The following is a 22,345-nucleotide window of genomic DNA, read 5'->3' on the forward strand; positions in this document are numbered from 1 at the left end:
AGAGGGGAAAAAAATGTTTACTGTGTCTGTTAGTTGAATATTTTCAAATGCTTTCTAGGGGGTAGCAGCACAATTTAACTTTGTCTTATCTGCTAAAATGCATTTCTACAGTTAATTAGATCATTTTAAGACTGTAAGTTGTTACTTTTACAGTGTTATTGTTAAAATGTAAATCTATTTAACATGGAAACCAAGTATAGAGTTGAATGAATTATTTATGTGGGCACATACACAATTGAATTTGGTTTATTTCATAATAAAGCTTCTATTACAAGTAAATGTTACATTTCACATTACTTTTATACATTTTAAAACACTGCATATATTGAACTTACAGAAATCTAATAGCTGTGAACGTATCATGAGAAGGAACCAAACCTGGTATGATTTAATCTGTAATAAAAAATGTAATTGCTTGCTTGCTTAATTTACTTTTATTTGCTTTTTGATTACTTTTTTCTTCCTTTTGACAAGCTTGAAAAAAAAATCCTCCTCTGTAGCGTCTGAAGAATCTTAACATTTGAACATTTAAAATTCAGATTAAAATAACGCAGCCCTGTGATGTTCAATTACCAGTTGCAAATGTTGTTGTTGCACTAATCTGTTATAAAACGACTCAACTTTTATATTAGTTTTTTACATGGAGATCTTCAGAGTCTGCATGTACCAACATGTACAACTATCACCTGCATTAAATACGGTGCATGTAAATAGGGCTGTTCGATATAACGATATATATTGGATGACGATATAAAAACGTCTATCGTTTCATTTTACGCTATCGTTTGTTTCGTGGTGTCGTAAAATAAACTGTTTATGGCATCGTTTTGATGGTCACTGTATTAATTTCTTAAAGTTCTCTCTTTCTCTTATATTAAATATAACCACACTATGGACGGACAAGCGCCTGTTTATATGGGTTGTCGTTAGTAACAATGACGGTAAAACCATCGCGTGGCTCCGCTGTCCGCTTGTTTGTTTTCCACATAAACCTTTCACAATAAAACTCAAGATCCTATTGAGACTTTTCAAAATAAACTGAATCACGTGAAAGAGTATGCAGTTTATGGATGAGATGGAGAAAAAAAAAAAAAGAGCCGTCAGGTGATTAAAAAGTAAACCTTAAACTTTGAAAGAAAATGGCGACCGTTACAACTTATGTCTAAAAATGTCTCGTTTCATGCATCGGTTAAAACACTCGAATCCAGGTAAAGGACGCCCAGCTGGAAAAACTTCACTCAAGTCGAGCTGACCGAGATTCACAGAATTGACAGAAAATGTTACATTTTTGTGATTTATATCGTTGTCAGGACGATAAATGTCTTATATCGCGATATGAGATTTTTGTCATATCGCACAGCCCTACATATAAACGCAAAATAAAAATCTGGTGATCATTTGTGAAAATGTAAACTAAAGTTTAAAGATGCATGCTTTGTTGGTGATTCTTTTTTTCCCCTTCTTCCTGGAGGCCCAATTGTTGCCATATTGTATTAGCTTTCTGAGGCTTTAATTCTCCTAGTTGAGCCAGTGCCACTACAGTACTGTGAACAGAGACATTTTTGGTGTACTTGCTTTCCTCTACCTCTTTGTTCATCACAGAATTGACAAGGTCAAGCAAATGCACATTTAATTTGGTGAAGTGTAACTGAAGACTCACTCATGCTTCACCCTCTACGTACCCCCACAGTGACCCCCAGACGCCTTTTTTTTCTTCTTCTTTTTTTTCATTCTCGCCAACTGCACTGATATACAAGTACTAGATCTCACTAAGAAGTGGATATTGGTTGAGAACGCTGAGAAAAATGTTTTAAAAGTGGGTAGGCCGACTGCAATTATTTTCTTGTTTTGCAATTCCTGGGTTGACTGTTCTTATTCACGTATTTCTTCACTTTTCTTTGAAGCAGCCCGACGTCCACTGAGGGCATTATGGTTTGTACCTTCATGGTTCACTGATAATTGAGTCGTCTTATGCAGATTAGCCAGTAAAGGATTCTGAAAAGAAACTCCTTTTGAGAGTACAGGAAATAGAAATCTTAATTGTTGCAACTAATGATTCACTTTCATAAACACCTTTCCAGTTACCTGAAAGTTTCCATTATATGTCTGGGTAAGACATCTGTGGACGTATTGAAACTTCTAAGAGTACCAGTTTTTATTCATTACATTTCTCTTGTTGAACACCAGCAAAAAGGACTCTGTCTCCGCTTGAAATGTTGTTTCACTGTGGTGTAACATTGGTAGTCTTGGCAGCATGACCCCATTTAGACTGGAACAGTCAGTCACCAAAATTGGCTGCCCCAGTTTTGCCAGAATGAGTTTCCTCACTTTGATTGTAGTTGCATGCTGTCTGATACAGTTTCAAATGTATTCAGACTCATTTGCAATCAGAGCTTTATGGTAGATCTTCCCCTCTGTTCTTTCTTTCAAAGAAGCCTCTTGTGATTTTACAATGATACCAAAATCCCACATTGCATAGAAAATAAAGGTGTTAGGCCGAGCCCCACTGTAGCAAATCCAAGAAATGACAATGAACTGCAGACCGTTCCTGGCAGCTTATAGTTGGTGCAGTGGGAGTTTGTATCTTAATTGCTAAACACTCACAATCAGCATCATTCAGTAAACTGAATTGTTTTTTTTTGGGTTTTTTTTGTTTTTTTTTTGCCCCCCACCCTTCCCTCAGTTGTTTCAGCTTTTGCTCTGAACTCGCTCTCTCTTTCCTTCATCACATCACATCCCAGCCATTAGGTCACAGAGCTGCCAGGAAGCATGTAAGGAGATCTGCCTGACACAGGGAAAGTGGAACAAAGGGATAAAGTCTGTCGGTTTGTTTTATGCAAAGGAGCTCCGGCTTAGCAGTTTACTGAAGATAGGACTGTAAAATGCACGTAGTGTGACAGACTAGTGCTTTTTACTTGCCGTGCCTAAAAGTTCATTTTTAATATAGAAACCCTTAAACGCTCTACATCCTCAGCGAGGGCCCCATCCAGGCTTCAAAAGCTATGTATAATTAGATTAACCTCACTGTGAATCAGTATCTTAATTTGAAGGTTAAAAAAAACAAACATGTATATATACATGAGCTGTGCTGATGACACCATTCTGTAAATGGCAATATTGAGCAAGTCCATTGGCTGGTCCATAACCTTTTAGTTATTTGGTAATGATATACTTTATGTTTTAGCTTCAGTTAGTTTAATATGTTGCCAAAATAATCTAGTTTAACGTGTACACCATGTGCACGATTTTACTGTGTTGGGTCTAATCTCACACAGTACGATATTGCATTAAACAACGTTAATGTTACCACGCCATTATTTTGTGAGGACACAAGAAAAAAAAGAAATCATCCTTGGCAGCCGTTGTCTGATTAGCGACTCAGTCTGTTCCTTTGGCTTGTCTGAACATCATACAAGCCGTGAGCTCATCGCTTGTCTAACCTGGACATTTGATACTCCTGAGTGCTGCAGCATGTGCGGCTCCACCCTCTGGAGTGTTATCAGCATATTGAAACTGACAGCAGGAGCGTTGTTCGAAATGTTATCCGATGCGCCTGCATTCACTGAACAGATTAGGCAGCACACACATAGGATGATCTTCTTTTGCGCTTCTCCATCTATACAACCGCTGTGACCCTCCTTACTGCTGACACTGTGCCTTCTATCTTCTGGCCATGTTTTGTTGTCAGTGGTACTCATGCATATGGACTGATCGGCGTAGATTTTTGCAAGTGCTAGTGTGCCAATTCTGGGAGGTCTGCCAGCCGGCATACAGCATGTGTGCTTTCACTGCAGGGGACAAAACGGAAATGACAAGGCAATCGCCATTCTGTCAGCATTGCCATGGTAGCACAGGCACGGCTGTTTATCCCAAGGTTAATGGGATGACGCCTGGAACTGAAAGTGCCAGATTGAGAGAAACATGTGCCTGTTTTACTTAAAAACAAGTAGATAGCAGAGAGCAGAGTCACATCACACAGAGCTAAGCCCGGAACAGCTCGGATTAACAAAAATGAGCGAAGAATGTTATAGGCCTCACCCATCTTAATTCTAGCGAAGATTGTAAGTAGCCCGATGAAGGCTTGATTACATAAAATCCATATTTAGAGGTGATGTTTTAGCAGTAAGCCTGCATTTTAACCCATCAGAAAAAAATGTCGGCATATAGACATTTTAGCATTAAACCTGCAGGAATAAAAATAGTTTTACCTTGGTGAGGCTTTTTCAGCATGTTTCGAGCTGATTGCTGTTCGGCTATTTATTCTTTCTTGTCAGAGGTTTTGTTTGCTGCTGTGTGCATTGAATTTTCTGAACCAAGATTACACCTTATAATAACCTATAATCATTAGTTAATTGTTAAGCAGTTATTGCATACAATATGCCCCCTAAGAATGCAGTGTGTTGCAAGTCCCTCAAAGACACCAAACTGCATAAATGAGCCACTTGTCACTCATCACCATCCCTTTTCTTGCAAAGAATTAGAAATAGCTGACTAAATAAAACATTTTTTTTGATGATTTAGCTGCTACTTTCTTTCTTTCTTTCTTTCTTTCTTTTTTTTAACCATATGATCACATTTGTGAGCTTTTGTTTTGATACCACTGGGTATTTATTAATTTAGTATCAGCGCAGCATCTGAGCAGCGTCTAGCTTATTCTGTAGAACTGAAGAACTTGATATTTCTAACTTGCAACTGGTCTAGAAAAGTCACACAACCATGCTTCTAATCACGCCTGCAGTTACCAGCTGAACTGCCATTTAGTTTCATTCTTTCCCCCTTCTTGAATCCCACGGCGAACTGTAAATGTGAGCGGTGATTCATAGCTGTTGAACCATGCTGTGATTTTCCGTTTAAGCTGGAGATATTCCTGAGATAGGAGCTTTTACATAAGCGCAAGTCATTTATTTTTGTTTGTCAAATATATGCTCATAAAATCCAGCATACTCATTGAACTACCTGACGGCACAAAAGATTTTCAGTAGAATAAATGTGACATGTAGCATATTGCAGGAGCTCTTCTCACAGAGCCACGTACTCAGTGTAGTTGAAAATACCTATAGTGTGTAATGTTTCAGATAAATCATTTCACCGCATTTTGGAACCAGTACCTTTTTTTTAATTTCTTCACCTCAGCCTTATAGAGAGGCAAGGCTGCAATGAGAAAGGCTTAACCGCTAGGATTATAGTCATTCTGATGGATGGTGATGAGACAGATTAATCGACTGCTGTGTAACCCGCACTTATCTGATTTTAGCACTGCTCCTCCCTTTCTCTTCTTGAAAGGCTGAATTATTTCTCTTGCAGTAAATGGGATGTAATGTTTGTTTCACTGGAAAATTAGCAAAAGATTACACAGTTTTACACTTCAAATGAAAGAAACCTGTGAAACAACAGTCAATCCAATGTGCTAGTTTAATAACATTTACACCTGAACTTTATGACTGAATATCATATTGCTTACCAACAATAATTCAAAGTTGTTTTTATATTCCGTGACTTACTCATTTTGAAATATGTTATCAAGGTCTGTGAAGCCTTGTGGATCTCAGTAACATCTGAAATTTGTTGTCGTTTGAAACGATTCACTAAAGGGGGAGAACGGGAAAGCAAGAGAATGAGGATTGAAATTGCCCACTGCAGAACCAGAGCAGTTTTTAGGGTGATGGATTTTTTATTTAATTTTTTTTTTATCTGTAGCTTTGCTAGCCCCCATAGCTCGCTTTTATCAGTTAGGGAAATGGTAAGCATTCAGAGCAGTTGGAGACATTTCAGACCGCTGTGCCAAAGAAAACATACATTTTCTGCAAACACAAATGAGACTGAAGCAAGTCGTAGCAAACTGTACGACTACCTCAAATGTGTACTTGTGTAATTGTGTGTGTAATGTGTAATTTTATCAGCAACATTGGTAACCAAACAAATTTTCAATCTGAAAACCATTTATAATTACACCTCTGCAGACAACCACAGTTGATTTTAAAATCAAACAGCCAAGATGTGATTGAACTGTAGATTTTCAGCTTTAACTTAAGTGGTTTAAACAAAATATTGCTGTAACTATTTAGAAATTGCATGGTACAATTTTCATACATTTCCATTTCCGGCAGCTTAAATGGACAAAATTACACCGTTTAAATGTAGGAATAGTTTTTAATACTTGGATGAAAATTCTTAGCTTTCAGTGACTGTCAGTGAACCTCCTTGAGATGCTCTGTTAGGCTTTCACTGCAGTCACCTTCAGTTGATGGTTGTTTGAACATCTCTCTGCCTTCAACTTGTCTTCACTAACTGAAAAGCGAGCTCTGTTGGGTTGACATCACGTGACTGACTTGGCTGCTGAAGAATATCATGACTTTTTTTATGCACCGAGAAGCTCTTGGGTTGGTTTTGCAGTGTCCTTTGGGTCTTATCCATTTACCCCATGAAGCTCTGTCCAATCAGTTTTTGTAGCTTTTGGATGAATCTGAGCAGAGAGCATAGCCCTGTACACTTCAGAATTCATCCTTCTACTTCTGTTAACAGACTGGTTTTGTTGGCAGTCATGCATGCCAGTGCCATAACATTGCCTCCAATATGATTGACAGATTGATGTGTTATGCTTTCAATCATGAGCTGTTCTTTTGCTTCTTTTCTCTTCCTATCATTCTGACAGAAGCTACAAGTTGTCTAAGTCTAATCTGTCCTTCCTGTTCTTGAGTGTAACCAGTGGTTTGCACCTTCTTGGAAGTGATTGTTAGAATTTTGAACGAGATTACCTACTTGAAAGGATGTCTTGATTTAGATTGAGTTAGATGGATTTTCTTTAACCAGTGAAATAATTTCTTGATTCTAAGCATTAGGGTTTTTTTTGGTTTTTTGGTTTTGTTTTGTTTTTTTTTTTTTAATGAAGCAATATGAGAATCCAACTGCTTAGTGATCCCGAGGATGTTTTTGCTGTGGTTGCTGTATAAAATCACTTTGAATTGCTAGATATTTGGTGGTTTGCCTTAGTAACAAGCAGCTTTTTACGTTATAGGAAGCAGTTGTTTCATTGTTGTTGGGGAATTTAATAGATTACAGAACTTTCATTTAAAAATTAGCTTTTTAAAAAGATTGGTCTCGATACACTTTCCATTTAGATAGCAAGGTAGTAACTACCTTAAAATACAAGTTAAACATGATAAGGGAAAAATGTACATTTTTATATAAAGGCTTAACAAACTTCTGTGCACGTAACATTGTATTGCATCATGGTCGACATTTGCTCCCATTTTATGCAAATCCTTTCGGGATTTATGTTTGGCAAGCAGCTTTCACTTGCTTCATAGTATTACTGGTTTTTCATAATGGAGTCCTCTTTCATTTTATGAAATATTAGGCTTGATATTGGTACAAATATATTGGTGAGTCTACAATCATGACTGATAAATATAATCCCGCTCTATAGATGTACTCATTAGTTAGAAATGTAGCTCCAATCCATTTAAATATTTCACTATTATTCAGACCTTATTATTCTATACTCTTGTAGGTGGTCTTGTGAATTTGGTGGACAAATCAAAGATATTTCCTTGATTTTAGTGCACTTTTAAGAACCTGGCCCTTTTTATTTGAGCGATTAATAAAGCAACTTCTCTTTCTGGATCTGCACACACTCCAAGTGCATATTTGTCCTCTGGTCGATATGTTAAAACACTGATTATTTCCAAATAATCTTAAATGTCACACTATCATTTTAAGAGACTTGAGCGCAGCCAATGAGGCTGTGCTCAAGGTATTTCAATGCAGCAAGCCCTAAAGCCACCCTTGATTCGGCGTCTTCTCATGAAGGGGAGCTCTTATATCTTTTTCATAAGACTGTAGCAAAGTTGCCCTATGTCTGTGGGAAATGGGATCATGAATATTGTGTTAACCCAGAAAAGTTAAAATCCATGCATGCTTCCTTGTTCCCTTGATCCCCTCAGCTTTTGTTGTTGCATTGGCCAATTGTACCCGAGAAGAGATCAAGGGGACCCCTGTCGGTTGTGGATTATTCCTTTGTAGCGCCGCCACTGTAGGGGATAGAGGATTAGAAAAGTGCAGACAGTGGATGATGATGTTACAGGAAGTTCGTTTTCAGCACACACAGCAGATTAATGGTTAATCTGAAGTATTTTCTGTTGAATATGTTTAAATATTTGTTGTAGGTCCCCCCCCCCCCCCCCCCCCCTTATTTTCTTCTATATTTTGCTTTGTTTTAAGGATGGAAGGAGAGATGGGTGCCCATCAATTCTGTGCCCACTGTAGGCTCAATTTCAATTAGTGCAGCACGATGGGATTATGCTTCCTATGGATATGTATATCATATACATAGACAATTAAGACTGGAATTGCCTTTACCCAGATGATGAATTTTCATAATGTTTACATGTTTTCCCTGCAGTGGGAGGGTGGGGTGCGAACAGATTTAGAAGGCACTGCAGCTCAGTGAATATAGCACAGAACTCTTATTGCTGCTGTTCCAGTAATATTGTCAGGGTTTCTATGTGTGTGTCAGAGCCAGTATGCTTAGACAGATGTGATTTCTAGGGGCTAGTGTGCATTGTGCATAATCATCATACATCTTGTGTCTTTTATTTCTGCAGGAAGCCATGGACCTCGAGGCTGGGCAGCCTTATACCCAGAATGTGCCGGAAACAACCAATCACCTGTGGACATTGCAGATGAACAAGCTCAGATTTCTCAGGAGTACCTGAAGCTGGAGCTTGACAAGTTCAACACAGAGTCCTCCAACCAGACCACGATGAAGAACACTGGAAAGACAGGTTTGCAGTAGAGAATTTGTTTATCCCTCATTCGAAAAGCAGTGCAGCAGCAATACCAATCATCTTTAATTTCCACGACTGCTATTTTGAGACATGACATGTGATGGTTACACAGTCAGGGAAAAAACGATTTGAACCCCAGCTGATTTTGTAAGTTTGCCCACTAACAAAGAAATGATCAGTCTATGATTTCAGATGTGGGTTTATTTAAACAATAACCATAAAATCCAGAAAAATGCATTTCAGAAAGGTTATAAATTAATTTTCATTTGCATGAATGAAATAAGTATTTGCAAAACATGCTTTAGTACTTGGTGGAAAAACAATTGTTGGTAATCATAGAGGTCAGACTAGTCTTATAGTTGGTCACAAGTCTTGCACACATCTCAGGGGGGATTTTGTCCCACTCCTCTTTGCAGATCCTCTCCAGGTCATTAATGTTTTGTGGCGTGTTTGACAACTCGAACCGTCAGCCCCCTCCACAGATTTTTGATGGGGCAATCGTGGCTCAAGAGTTGGCAGTTTGTCTTGTAATCGGAAGGTTGCCGGTTCGAGCCCCAGCTCCGACAGTCTTGGTTGTTGTGGCAAGACACTTCACCCGTTGCCTACTGGTGGTGGTCAGAGGGCCCGGTGGCGCCGGTGTCCGGCAGCCTCGCCTCTGTCATTGCGCCCCAGGGTGGCGGTGGCTACAATGTAGCTTGCCATCACCAGTGTGTGAATGTGTCTGTGAATGGGTGGATGACTGAATGTAGTGTAAAGCGCTTTGTGGTCCACGGGGACTAAGTAAAGCGCTGTACAAATACAGGCCATTTACCTTTTACCATATTAAGGTCTGGGGACTGACTTGGCCACTACAAGACCTTAATATGCTTCTTCTTGAGCCAATCTTTTGTTGCCTTGGCCATGTGTCACTGTCATGGTGGAATACTGACCCACGACCCATTTACAATGCCTTGGCTGAGGGAAGGAGGTTCTCACTCAAGAGCTGACATGGCCCCATCCATTCTCTCTTTGATGTGGTGCAGTTGTCCTGTCCCCTTGGCAGAAAAACACCCCCAAAGCACAATGTTTCCACCTCCGTGTTCGACGGTGGGTACTGTGTTCTTGGAGTCATATGCAGCTTTCTTCCTCCTCCAAACACAGCAAGTTGAGTTGAGGCCAAAATAGCTCGATTTTGGTCTCATCTGACCACAACAATTTCACCCAGTCCTCCTCTGAATCATCAAGATGTTCAGTGGAAAACTTCAAACAGGCTTGTACACGTGCTTTGTTGAGCAGGGGGACTGTGCGGGCACTGCACGATTTCAGTCCTTCTTGGTGTAGTGTGTTGGTGACTATGGTCCCAGCAGCCTTGAGATCATTGTCAAGCTCCTCCCAAGTAGTTCTGGCCTGGTTCCTCACCGTTCTCATTATCATTGAAACGTGTGAGATCTTGCATGGAGCTCCAGACTGAGGGAGATCGGCAATTATTTTATGGTTCTTCCATCTGCGAATAATCACGCCATCTGTTTTCACCTTCTCACCCAGCTGCTTTGTGATGGTCTTGTAGCCCATTCCAGCCTTGCGTTGGTTCACAATCTTGTCCCTGACATGCTTGGAATGCTCTCTGGCCTTGGCCATGGTGCAGAGTTTGGAATCTAGATAGAATGATTGCTTCTATGGACTGCTGTCTTTTATACAGGTAACGAGTTGCGAAGGTTCCCAATGTCAGCTCGTTACCTGTACAAAATACACCTGGGAGCCATAAATCTTGCTGATTGATCAAATACTTATTTTGTTCAACTTTTTGAAATGCATTTTTCTGGATTTTTTTTTTTTGGGGGGGGGGTGGTATTGTTCCTGTCGCTCACTGTTCAAATAAACCTTCCATTGAAATTCTAGACTGACCTACAAAATCAGCTGGAGTTGAAATAATTGAATCCCTAACTATATACAGTGGCTTGCAGATTTTGGTACCCTTGGTTAAAATTTCTCTTCCCGTGAATACACAAAGTGAGTAATAGATGACCTGATTTTCAAACCAGATACATTTCTTTGATAATTTGAGCAGGATTATTTACCGTAATTGTCGGGCTATAAGCCGCTACTTTTTGCACAAGCTTTGGACCCTGCGGCTTTTAGTCAGGTGCGACTTTTCTATGGATTGTCCATGATTTTTGTCATATCGTAAGACGATTTGTTTTGTTTGTTCCGCTGTTGTACGGCACTACGTTGCCTGGCGGAAGGGCATGTGATCAGACACACAGTATCGGGGTTCAAGAGTAGTATGTTGGTCACATGTCCATCCGCCAGGCAACATAGTGCCGTACAAGTAGCGCGAAAAACAAACTTCAAAGTAGCGCTACACGTTCAGCCGGAGGCGTGGATGACAAACGGCGATAAACTTGCGAAAAGCAAGTTATGCTCAACTCCACCGGTGGAATCTGACAGTGTGGAAAAGTGCGAAAACATCCACGATCACCAACGGATTTCGAAGGGCTGGACTGCTGCATGATGGAGAGGAGGACACCGCCACGGCCCTTCAGAGGATGTTCGACTCTGACACTGACAACGAGGATTTGTTTGGTTTTGAAAGTGACAACGAAGGAAAGAAGCGGAGAGTGGATGAAGTAGCCATCCTGAGCCTGTTCGTATCCGACACTGGAGGAGAGGACTTTGGTGGTTTTAGTGCGCAGGAATATGGTGGTGAATGACTGACTTTTCTTCTTGTTAAAGCCGTGTCACTGCACCTGAGCCTAAAAGGTAGTCCGAATCTATTTTTCTGCTGTGCTGTAGGTTATTGTTATGTACTACATTTGTTACTCATTTATGAAGCACAGTACATGTTTCGTACTTGTAATTACCGCTACTTGTACCTATACCTAAAAAGTTATGCAAATATGTACCCATAACTTGTTTTTCAAAATATTAATAAAAGTGATGTCTCCAAACAGCCATCTCTTTCCTGACAATTCCCTTTGTGCATATTCTCTTACATATGATAAGTCAACATTGAAACACCTGCGGCTTTTGGTCAGGTGCAGCTAATGTATGTACAAAACAGGATTTTCCCCTGATTTTAGCTTGTGCGGCTAATATTCAGGTGCGCTTTGTAGTCCGGGAAATACGGTAATCATTTCCATCATCTATTGTTCAAAATAGAGGAGAAACATGAACCTGAAGCATGAGACTGAGCATGGTCAGCTCTTAGTAACACCCCTTCTGGCAAATATCGTAGTTTGTAAACACATTTTTCAGCCAGCTTAGAGTCTTTCATTTTAGGTGTGCTTTTTCAACCCTTTTCTTTACAAAAGTTCTGTGAGAGTCTTTGACCGTCTTTTCTTTTGTGATCCACAGTTGGGGTGGCTGTCAGGGCCTGTGCTTCTTGAGATACTCCACTGCGGATTTTAAAGTGTGTTTAGGATCATTATCCTGTTGTAGAAGCCATCCTCTTTCCTACTACAGCATCTATACAGATGGTCTCATGTTTGCTTGCAGAATTTGCTGGTATTTCATTGAATCCATTCTTTTCTCTACCACCGAAATGTTTCCCGTGCCACTGGCTGAAACACAAGCCAAAAGTATGATCGATCTATCCCCTTGCTTAGCAGTTGCTACTGTAGTGCATTTTTTTATGAAATCCTGCACAAAACAGCTTTGCTTATTGCAGCCTCAAAATGATTTTTTTTTTTTTTTTTTTTTGCTTTTCCAGTCCACAGAACTCGTCTCTAAAATGCTTGTTTAGCTGTTTATTTGCAGATTTCCAAAGCTGACTTTTCTGATAATGATGCATGAAAGTTTATTTTTCCCACCTGACATTTCCATAAAGCTCACATTCTTATAGCAGTTCTTTCTGGGGGGGAAAAAGTTTTCTGAACTTATATTGACCCTACGGTTCCTGTTCACTGCTATTTCTTAATTATATCATGAACTGAGGAAGTGGCTACATGAAAACCCTTTGTTTCTTTGTGGAGGATTTTAGCTTTTAGCATACTAAAACGCTGCTTGGAAGAGCCAATTGCTTCTGATTGTTGGGACAAGGTTTGAAGAGTCGCTGTATAGTTAAAGCTTTGATATTTAAATCACCTGGCCTTTCCTAAGGATGATTGTGAAAAAGCCAAATCCCTAAAAAGCTAATTTATCTCCGAGACCTTGATAAAAGATATCGGAGAGCTCAAATCTCTCAGGGTGTAGAGACGGTTATGTGGGGCTCTATTTTTTCTCTCTCCTGTGCTTAAAAAAATGCAAATTATCTTTTACTTTACAGTATGTGGAAATCATTCATCTTCTACTCACTTAGCTCTTTGCAGTAATGGGAATTACTGACCAGGGAAACCCAGAGTTTTCCATACTACGGTTATATTATACAACATGACTTAAGATTGCTTTAATGTGTTTTATCTGTAGTTGTTTATGACCATTGGGAGTAATGCTACTCTCATACAGCAGGAAAATCCTCATCTGGAAATATGGGACTCTGATTTGCAGGATCATTGTAATCATGTAGCTTCACTTTGCATGTAATCACTAGATTAGTCAAAATGTGGTCATTATGTCTGGAAACTGCTTTAAAATATAATTTCACTGATGTGATGCAAGACTGAAGTTATCCAATATGATATCAAAATGTAAATCTTTAAGTGATTAAAAAAAATTGCATATGAACATGTTAAACACAGGAATTTAAGTATGTGGATTTCAGAGATTTTATACTTGAAATGTCAAATTTCAAACCACAGCAGCACAAACACTGAAATTACGCGCAGTAGTATCTGCCAAGATTTCTGTACATCTATCAGTGGATCCAGAGATTTCTTTGTTATTGGCTCTACTGTCCTCCTCCTCTGCTCTGCTCATTCTCTTTGTGTTCAGTGCCTTGTTTACAGATGCATTTTGAAGTTTACTTGTTGACTGCTACTTCAAACCGTGAACTTAATTTTTTTTTTTTTATCCCCCCACTGAGCAAATCCGTGGACCACTGGTGTGAAAACCTTGACCCTAATTGATATCTGCGCTTTTGGCACGGTTTCTCTCTGCGAGTAATGTCATCCTTTGCATTTGATCATAATGAGAGTTTTTAGCCTCCATGACAACCAAGGCCACTGACACAGCCGAGCAGTGCTGCGGGGTGCTTATTTACAAAAATGGAACTAACACGGCTGGGTGCAATTTTTGGACGTTTACAGTACAAAGGGTATTTTGCATTGTTAAAGCACTGTCCAAATCAGGAACATGAAACTATACTGCCACAGAATATTACAGTGCAAAAGCTAGTTAGATGAGGTCTACTTAATTTTTTTTTTTTTTTTTAGCAAATTCATGTCATTGTCTCATGAAATGTGATTTAATCAGTTTCACTTGAATGGAGGTTTTTGGATTTTTAGTGAGAGGACAGGTTGACTTGACTGATGAATTACTGAAAATATTACATTTCCAAGATGAAATATAGATATAGTACTATGCCAGTATCTAAAGCCACTCATTTCTTTATATTTTGTTTTCAAGGCACCACACTCTTGTATTATTTATTTATTTTTTTTTAAATAGTCTCATCAATAGACTTTCTGAAGGTCTTTGAAAAGATAGTCAAGTTCCAAAGAAAAAGTTTCACTCATTTTCAGTAGAGTCCTTGTTCCTGACCATATTAAGAGGACTGTGGTTTTTTTCTTGTTTTTTTTTTGTTTGTTAAGCCACTTAACAGTGACCCATGAAGCACTCAAACATAAAACCCCCCACCTGACTCAATGGATGAACAAGTGTTGTGTTTACACATAACAGAAAACTTAGCAAAGAACCAATTTTAAATTATATCTTCTCTTCGTTACTGTTTTTTGTCTCATAAATTGTATTTACATTTACCACATTTTTGAATAATTGCTGCACCAATTTCCTATTAATCCAAATTTAAAGAAATGAAGAGCAGCTCAAGACTTTTGAATAGCACTGTACATGATTTTTCTTTTGAAATGTGTGAAAATCAGATTTGTATGGATGGAGGTATAGATTTCTTTCAACCCTAAAATATATATATAGAGAGAGAGAGATAAATAAATAAAAGAGAAGCTCACAACATGTTTGAAATCCGTGTGTAAACTTTTATTAGCTTCTCAGAGGCCTTGAAATCATCACTTGAAATATTTTCACAGGGTGAGGTTGTTAATACTTTATTGATCCAACTATTCAACAAAGCTGTGCATGAAGATTACTTTTTGGCCTTCACATTCATCATCTTTTGTTTTCCACATCATTACTTGTTGCATCCTTGATTTGATGTTTACTTGGTCTAGCTCAGTCAACAGAATAGCAGGAATACAATCTTTTGTTCTTTTGATGGTTCTCAATTCAGCCTATGCCTGAGATGACAAAGTTTATCAAGTGCATTGATTGTAATGGTGCTGTGGGTCTTGGTTTCTTGTTATTGCCACTAACTCATCTTAATAAGTAGAGCGGTCCTTTATTCCTGACCTGTGTCAAATGTTAGTATTTTGTATCCCTTCTCCGCTTGGCTGCAATATAACATTTCTTTTTGCCTGTTAGATTATCACAGTTTTTATTCGAGGCTCTTCAGTTTTCAAGGTCTGCTTCAAAAGACTAAAGCAGGGGGTAGCATTATTGTCAAATCATTCGTCTCAGTGGTATGACCTTCAGTCAAAAGCGCATTACCATATGGCCATTTTGTGTGAATAAATGATGTTTAACGCCAGTAATTTTGTTAGTTCTGCTTTTTCTTAGCCAGTTTTATCAACGGAAACAAATTTTGAACATAAAGCTAACACAATACGCAAAAGTCATAGCAGTTTTATGTTAACATGGATGGATATATATATATATATATATCTCTATCTATCTATCTATCTATCTATCTCTCTATCTATCTCTCTATCTATCTATCTGTGGTTAAACTACACGCCTTTGGAACAGAGGATCGCAAGTTCGATTCCTGCCTGGGGCGTCTGTATCCAGTAAGGGGTCCTAAGGCTAGACCCCCTATGCTAAGCAAGCCTACCGCAGACATGAGCGAGACAGATAAATATGAAGGCATGCCGGCTCGGACGTCGCCCGGATCAACAAGGTCCGCGTCAGGTGTTGAGGAACCAGGGCACCCTGACGAAAAGTGGGCTACTGGAACAAGAAGGCATCGGTGGGCAAGGGACGAAAACAGGGCGTTGTTGGAATGCTACTACGCAAGTAACCCCGGCGGAAGGGGCTACATGAATAGGATGAGGGACCTATGGATTCTTCGATACCCAACATCCACAATGACGGCGAAACAACTAGTAGCTCAGTGTTCCAACATTCGAAAGAAGGGACTGCTCTCACAGCTAGAGATTGACGAGGTACAACACAAATGCTACGGCAAGGAGGAGTCAGGACGCCAGGTCAGGGGGGAGATATCATCACCCCCACCCGAGATTGGGTACATAGCCCCAAGTGCGATAGGAGAAGGATCGTTGAGTGCGAGAGGAACTGACCTGAAAAATAGGATCATGGCCAAGCTTGAAACCTGGATCCCCCGTAGCCGGTTACCAAGATTACGTGAAGTACCCTCAGAAGGTCTGCTAGATGATGTTAATGCAGCACTACGGGCAATACCTACAACCACGATTACCGACACTAACAAGCTGATCTACAATACGGCAGCAGTGAGATGCTTGGCTACAAGTTGAACAGCCACAAGGGGCAGTACCCTCCATGGAGAAGGAGGCTAGAGGGCAAGATCAAAGTAGCACGGAGGGAGGTTAGCCAACTAACAGAGTTGCAGAAAGGTGCGACAAATAAGGTGCCTAAGAAATACAGCAAGCTGTCCATACCTGAGGCCTTGGAAACTGCCAAGCAAAGACTCACAGCCTTGGCCAGCCGCTTGAGGAGGTACACCAGAGAGATAGAAGGCAGGAGAATAAACCAGCTGTTCTCCACAGAACCAGCAAAGGTGTACTCTCAGTGGCAAGGGAACAATAAGAGAACAGCACCACCAAGGCTGGAGACGGAGCAATACTGGAAGAGCATATGGGAGAAGGATGCAACCCATAACGGCAATGCTCAGTGGCTAGTGGATCTGAGGGCAGACCACAGCGACCTCCCTGAACAGGGTCCAGTAACCATCACAGTGGCAGATATCCAAGAAAGGGTCTCCAGTATGAAGAGTTGGACAGCACCAGGGCCCGACATGGTTCACGCCTACTGGCTGAAGAAGCTGACTGCACTCCACGAGCGTCTGGCAGCACAAATGAACCAGCTGCTAGTTAACGAGAGACACCCGGAATGGCTAACTGAAGGCCGGACGGTCCTGATCCCCAAGGACCCCAAGAAGGGACCGGTCCCCTCCAACTACCGACCAATAACCTGCCTCAGTACTACATGGAAGCTCCTGTCAGGCATCATATCGGCTAAGATGAACAGGCACATGGGTCAATACATGAGCGGGACACAGAAAGGAATTGGCAAGAATACCAGAGGTGCAAAACACCAGCTACTGGTAGACAGAACAATCAGCCGAGACTGCAAGACCAGACTGACCAACCTGTGCACTGCCTGGATTGATTACAAGAAGGCCTATGACTCAATGCCCCACAGCTGGATACTGGAATGCCTAGAATTGTACAAGATCAATGGGACCCTAAGAGCCTTCATCAGGAACTCAATGGGGATGTGGCGTACAACACTAGAGGCCAACTCCAAGCCCATAGCACAAGTTACCATCAAGTGCGGGATCTACCAAGGAGATGCTCTGTCCCCACTGCTGTTCTGCATAGGCCTGAACCCCCTCAGTGAGATCATTAACAAGACTGGCTACGGATACCGACTACGGAACGGAGCAGTTGTCAGCCACCTCCTGTACATGGATGACATCAAGCTGTATGCCAAGAGTGAACGAGACATCGATTCACTGATCCACACTACCAGGCTATACAGCAATGACATTGGAATGTCGTTCGGACTGGAGAAGTGTAGTCGGATGGTAACAAAGAGAGGGAAGGTAGTCAGAACTGAGGGGATTGAACTACCAGAAGGCAACATTGCAGACATAGAGGACAGTTACAAGTACCTGGGGATCCCGCAGGCAAATGGGAACCATGAAGAGGCCGCTAGAAAGGCTGCAACCACCAAGTACCTGCAGAGGGTCAGGCAAGTCCTGAGGAGTCAGCTGAATGGTAAGAACAAGATCCGGGCCATCAACACATACGCCCTGCCCGTGATCAGGTACCCTGCTGGGGTAATAGGCTGGCCAAAGGAGGAGATAGAAGCCACTGACATAAAGACAAGAAAGCTCCTGACCATGCATGGAGGGTTTCACCCCAAGTCCAGCACCCTGAGGCTGTACGCTAAGCGGAAGGAAGGGGGCCGGGGACTGGTGAGTGTCAGCACCACAGTCCAGGATGAGACAAGGAACATCCAAGAATACATTGGGAAGATGGCCCCAACTGACCGAGTGCTCAGTGAATACCTCAGGCAGCAGAAACCCAAGAAAGAGGAGGGAGACGAGGAACCATCATGGAAGGACAGGCCCCTGCACGGTATGTACCACCGGCAGATAGAGGAGGTGGCTGATATCCAGAAATCCTACCAGTGGCTGGACAAAGCTGGACTGAAAGACAGCACAGAGGCACTAATCATGGCAGCACAAGAACAAGCTCTGAGTACAAGATCCATAGAGGCTGGGGTCTATCACACCAGGCAAGACCCCAGGTGCAGGCTGTGTAAAGATGCCCCAGAGACAATCCAGCACATAACAGCAGGGTGCAAGATGCTAGCAGGCAAGGCATACATGGAACGCCATAACCAAGTGGCCGGCATAGTGTACAGGAACATCTGTGCTGAGTATAACCTAGAAGTCCCGAGGTCAAAATGGGAGATGCCCCCAAGGGTGGTGGAGAATGACCGAGCTAAGATCCTGTGGGACTTCCAGATACAGACGGACAAAATGGTGGTGGCTAACCAACCGGACATAGTGGTGGTAGACAAACAGAAGAAGACGGCCGTAGTGATCGATGTAGCGGTTCCGAATGACAGCAATATCAGGAAGAAGGAACACGAGAAGCTGGAGAAATACCAAGGGCTCAGAGAAGAGCTCGAGAGGATGTGGAGGGTGAAGGTAACGGTGGTCCCCGTGGTAATCGGAGCACTAGGTGCGGTGACTCCCAAGCTAGGCGAGTGGCTCCAGCAGATCCCGGGAATAACATCGGAGATCTCTGTCCAGAAGAGCGCAGTCCTGGGAACAGCTAAGATACTGCGCAGGACCCTCAAGCTCCCAGGCCTCTGGTAGAGGACCCGAGCTTGAAGGATAAACCGCCCGCAGGGGCGTGCTGGGTGTTTTTTTTATATATATTTTTTTTAATGAGCAAATAAAAATATCGTCAATTCCATTCATTTTTTTCGTCAGTGTTTCAAGTAACTTTAAAATTTTCCTTTTTAGCATTTACATTTGGCATATAGACACGCACGAAATGAAACTACTATAAAGTTGTAACCTCTGCTTAGGACCTTTGATCTTTAGCGATAGCTTTTTACTGTGTTGTTAATTTTTGATAGTTTCATCCTCTTTGCTTATGGCTCAGTCACACTAGTGTAAAAACAGAACGTCAGCCTCCTTGCAACTAGGAAAACTCAATGGTTTCCTTGTGATCATATATATTTTGTTTTTATTTATTTAAAAATAAAATGGAGACCGTCAGAGACGGATAGCCAGTCGACTAACTGGTTGCCCAGAGGCTGAGCCCGCAACACTATTGATCACCTTTGATAGCAAGGCAGTTGGACAGGTCGTCTTTTGGGAGGCAACCTAACAAATACAGTGGCCCCTCGTTTATCGCGGGAGTTAAGTTCTAAAAATAACCTGTTATCGGTGAAATCCGAAAAGTAGTCAACTTTATTTTTTACAATTATTATAGCTGTTTTAAGGCTGTGAAAGCCCTCACTAAACACTTTATACACTTTTCTCAGACAGGCATGAACATATTCACACTTTTCTCTGTTGTTTAAACACTCTTTGGTGCTACTGCAGCTGCCTCTGACAGTGCAAAACGTTTCGTGGACATTGTGTTTGTTGGGGAGATAACTTACAATATACGGTACAGCACTTCAAAGTCACACTGCTAGCGATCGAAGATTTATGTAAATTTGACAAGCTGAACGGATTCTGTACTGTACAGGAGACACGGCACGAGATTGATTGACAATGGTCTACAGCAGCGGTCCCCAACCTTTTTTGCGCTACGGACCGGTTTATGCCCGACAATATTTTCATGGACCGGCCTTTAAGGTGTCGCGGATAAATACAATAAAATAAAACTAGTACCGGTATCGAAAAAAAGAATTTATTCATAACACACGTGAAAAGACCAAGGAAAACCGAGTAAACGATAACAAAATAACGCTGAAAACAGATTTAAAAACCCTGAAAACTATTAATTTCACACCTGAGCCTCAACTCTCGCGGCCCGGTACCAAACGACTCACGGACCGGTACCGGTCCGAGCCCCGGGGGTTGGGGACCGCTGGTCTACAGCCAATCAGGACGCAGAACACAATGTGGTGTTTAAAAACAAAAAGCAAAATTGCACCAAAAAAAAAAATCAGCGAAACAGCGAGGCCACCTTATAGAGAGGGACCACTGTAATCGTGGTCCGACTCAGACTGCCTGTGGTCACACTCACTGACATTGGCAAAGGTCTGCAAATAGTCACCATCAAATTCAGCCTGTACCAATGAGCACGACTTGTCTGACACGTCTCCTTGCAATCGGGGATTGGACTCAACTGGTCGCAGCTAGTTGTGTTCTGGTTATATTCCAAGATAAAAGCAAGACTGACTGACTGTCAATTTGCTGTGAAATCACCATCCTGCAGCAACTATTCCACTACCTGTAGAGGAATTTCAGTTTCAGATCTTCCGATCTGGCTTGAGTCTGTTTTTAAGTAGGTAATGTGAATTTCTGTATGTGTAGTTGGCAATGCATTTGGAACAGACTGCTACAGATTTGCGATTTTTAGCTGATTTATCACATTTAATAGCTGCATTATCACAAACAGTTAGCGTAATTTTGGCCGTGCTGCAGTCTTCAACTGCTTTTTGTGAACGAAGGTGAGATTGGCAAACTTTTTTTTGCTATGTTCTCATGAAGGTTAATATGTTCTAAATCATCATTTTGATCCGTGATAACCTCTTTACATTTCCCTTTTTGTCATCCTAGTTGTTGATATCATGAATTATAACCACATTAGGTCTATACACCAAGTCTGCTCCATCTCTGTCCATGCGAAGACATCCTGAAGTTGGAGCGTTTTCAAATTGGCCAAACTTGTTTTATTTTCCCTCTAAAAGAAATATCTTGTTCTCAGGAGCCGATTGTTCCACCATGTTCATCAGCTAGCCGCTAACTGTTCCTGTCATTTGGAGCTGAGCTGGTGGAGTGTAGTATGTTTCACAGTGTTTTTGCTGAAAGCAGTTGCCTGCTGATGCTGAAAACTGAACAAAACATTAAAGTCTCAAGAATGAAAGCTAAACAAAAGCTGACACTTTGTATAGAGCTCTGTGAAGGGAAAGGCAGCTGCAGATTTCACGCACGTTTGTCATTTTTATTGACTCTTCATGTTGTCATGTTTGGCTTTTGTGTTATTTGACACATTATAATTGATTTAATGGCACAAATACCTTAAGTTTTGAAATTGGCGTTTAAAATCCAATACTTGTGCAAAGTATTCGAGCAATTTTAGCATTTTTCTCGAGATCGATGGCCCGACTCTTTCGAGCGTTGCGTTTTTCAACCCATCATCGCCACCAGGAGGTGCTGCAATCAAAGTGCCGAGTTCCTCCAGGGAGTGGCTTTAACGTTACACTATTTAAAAGTCAGTGTTGTAATTAAGAAGTGAGTGAATAGATCTTAAAAGTTCATTGCGATTGATTTCATGGCATTCCCTTGTGCCTTGACCTGCTTTGAGATCGGGCTGATTGGCTGCCATTCAAGCAGTATTCCTCAACAAAACATTTCTCAGTAAAATTTCAAACAACTCCCAACCAAATTCATGGGGAATCGGAAGGCCCCAGAGACATTTGCATTGATCAAGGATTTACTTTCACACACACTCCCCTTCTTTCACAGGCTGTGATTCAAGGTCTTTTTGGCTTAGCTTCTAATTCCTCCTCTGCTGTTGGAGGGTTCAAACACACGCAGGGCCGCATTTTTAATGAAACTCCCAAGGCCAGCCAGCAACCCCTTTTCTTGGCTTTCTTGTGTTGCACACAGGATTACACTACTTCAACAACGGCAGTAACAGGGATTTATTACCATCTATGTAAATGTTTTTTGCGGTTTTGCAAAGCAGTTGCACAATTATGATAATGCCGTGGGTAGTTATTTCCTGTGCAGATTGATCCTTCACTTTGACCTGATGCTTTCAGTCTTGGAAATCTCCGGCATCATTTCTTCTCCTTCATGCTGTGGGCCTTCAGCTTAAGCGGCACTGGCACGTTAATGCTGCTGGCAGATTCTTTCTTGCCTCACGACAGGGGCTCGGATCATCCCTCATCACACAATGTTCTCCTCTCTTCAGATCATCTTGTCTCTTGGTTCTTTTTCTCAAGAT

General features: G+C 41.3%; 1 protein-coding gene across 1 annotated transcript in view; it reads left to right on the forward strand.

Annotated features, from left to right (window-relative positions):
• Positions 1-22,345, forward strand: part of ca16b (carbonic anhydrase XVI b) — a 114,915-nt gene that overhangs the window by 45,953 nt on the left and 46,617 nt on the right. Inside the window, exon 3 of the mRNA XM_085274514.1 lies at positions 8,604-8,783. Within this exon, the coding sequence (XP_085130640.1) occupies positions 8,604-8,783 (180 nt within the window). The remainder of the gene's footprint in view (positions 1-8,603; positions 8,784-22,345) is intronic.

The sequence above is a fragment of the Mchenga conophoros genome, linkage group LG5, assembly GCF_057382185.1.
Source record: "Mchenga conophoros isolate Kocher_MC1m ecotype Shallow Benthic linkage group LG5, M_conophoros_male_GT1.1, whole genome shotgun sequence".
Lineage (NCBI taxonomy): Eukaryota > Metazoa > Chordata > Actinopteri > Cichliformes > Cichlidae > Mchenga > Mchenga conophoros.